Consider the following 1,173-nt stretch of genomic DNA (forward strand, 5'->3'; position numbering starts at 1 on the left):
AAAAAAAAAAAAAAGGATTTATTTTGAATTACCTATCTTTTAGTAGCACGATTCTTGTTAGTTCTATTTATCCTCAGCATTTAGCCAATAAAACACCAACTTTGTGGTCCTTACTAGTTATTAGATATGTAGTTTAAAGAAATTATCAAGGGACACAACTCCAGCTTAGACTCGACTTTATAATTGCAAACAATGAAACCTGATCATATGTACCTTAATGTTAATCTGAAATTAAAAAAAAAATAACTCTTCAAGGGAACAAAAACTTAAAGGAAATACATCAAAACATTATCAGTAGTTATTTTAATATAGTGGGAAATATGTATGTTCTCTAATTTTTTTTTTGAGACAGTCTTACTTTGTCCCCCTTGGTAGAGTTCCGGGGCGTCATAACTTACAGCATCCTCAAACTCCTGGTTTCAAGCGATTCTCTTGCCTCGGTTTTTCTGTTTTAAGTAAGGACAGAGTCTTGCTTTTGTTCAAGCAGGTCTTGAACCCGTGAGCTCAAGCAATCCACCTGCCTCAGCCTCCCAGAGTACTACTAGGATTACAGGTGTGAGCCATGTCGCCCAACCTGCTCTCTACTTTTTAAAATGTTTTTCTAACTTTGAAAGTTTTACTTATATAATAAAAAAGATATGTGATAAATTTCATTTAATTCTTAAAAAGATAAACTCTTTTATTTTTCATAGAATTATTAAAGCTAAGAAACCAAATGGCATTCTTTTCGTTTCACCGTATTAGTAAATCTGTTTCTGGACAGAAAACACAGCTTGCGTCTTTGCCACAAATAATCGAGGAAGAAAAAACGTGTAAATATTGTTCACAAATGGGTAACTGTGCTCTTTATAGCAGGTAAATACTGTCTTCTAAAAGCATTATTTCAAGCTGAGTACAAAATCAATACGATTTTACTTTGGTTAAATGTTACATCTGGTCTGGTATTGATTATTTCTTTCTGTTATATTTTCCTTTGTGTATTGTGTTTGTAAAATGAAGGGAAGAGAAGATTAAAGATGGTTTATATATATTATTTTTATTTTTATTTTTATTTTCTATTTTTTTGGTTGGGGCTGGGTTTGAACCTGCCACCTCCAGTATATGGGGCCAGTGCCTTACTCCTTTAAGCCACAGGCGCCACCCAAGATGGTTTATATATGTATATATATATAT

At 32.7% G+C, this 1,173-nt stretch overlaps 1 protein-coding gene across 1 annotated transcript in view; it reads left to right on the forward strand.

Annotated features, from left to right (window-relative positions):
- Positions 1-1,173, forward strand: part of DNA2 (DNA replication helicase/nuclease 2) — a 42,672-nt gene that overhangs the window by 20,701 nt on the left and 20,798 nt on the right. The window contains exon 8 of the mRNA XM_012801305.2: positions 693-855. Coding sequence (XP_012656759.1) covers positions 693-855 — 163 coding nt within the window. The remainder of the gene's footprint in view (positions 1-692; positions 856-1,173) is intronic.

Source organism: Otolemur garnettii, unplaced genomic scaffold (assembly GCF_000181295.1).
Source record: "Otolemur garnettii isolate 467f Iridium unplaced genomic scaffold, OtoGar3 scaffold00008, whole genome shotgun sequence".
NCBI lineage: Eukaryota > Metazoa > Chordata > Mammalia > Primates > Galagidae > Otolemur > Otolemur garnettii.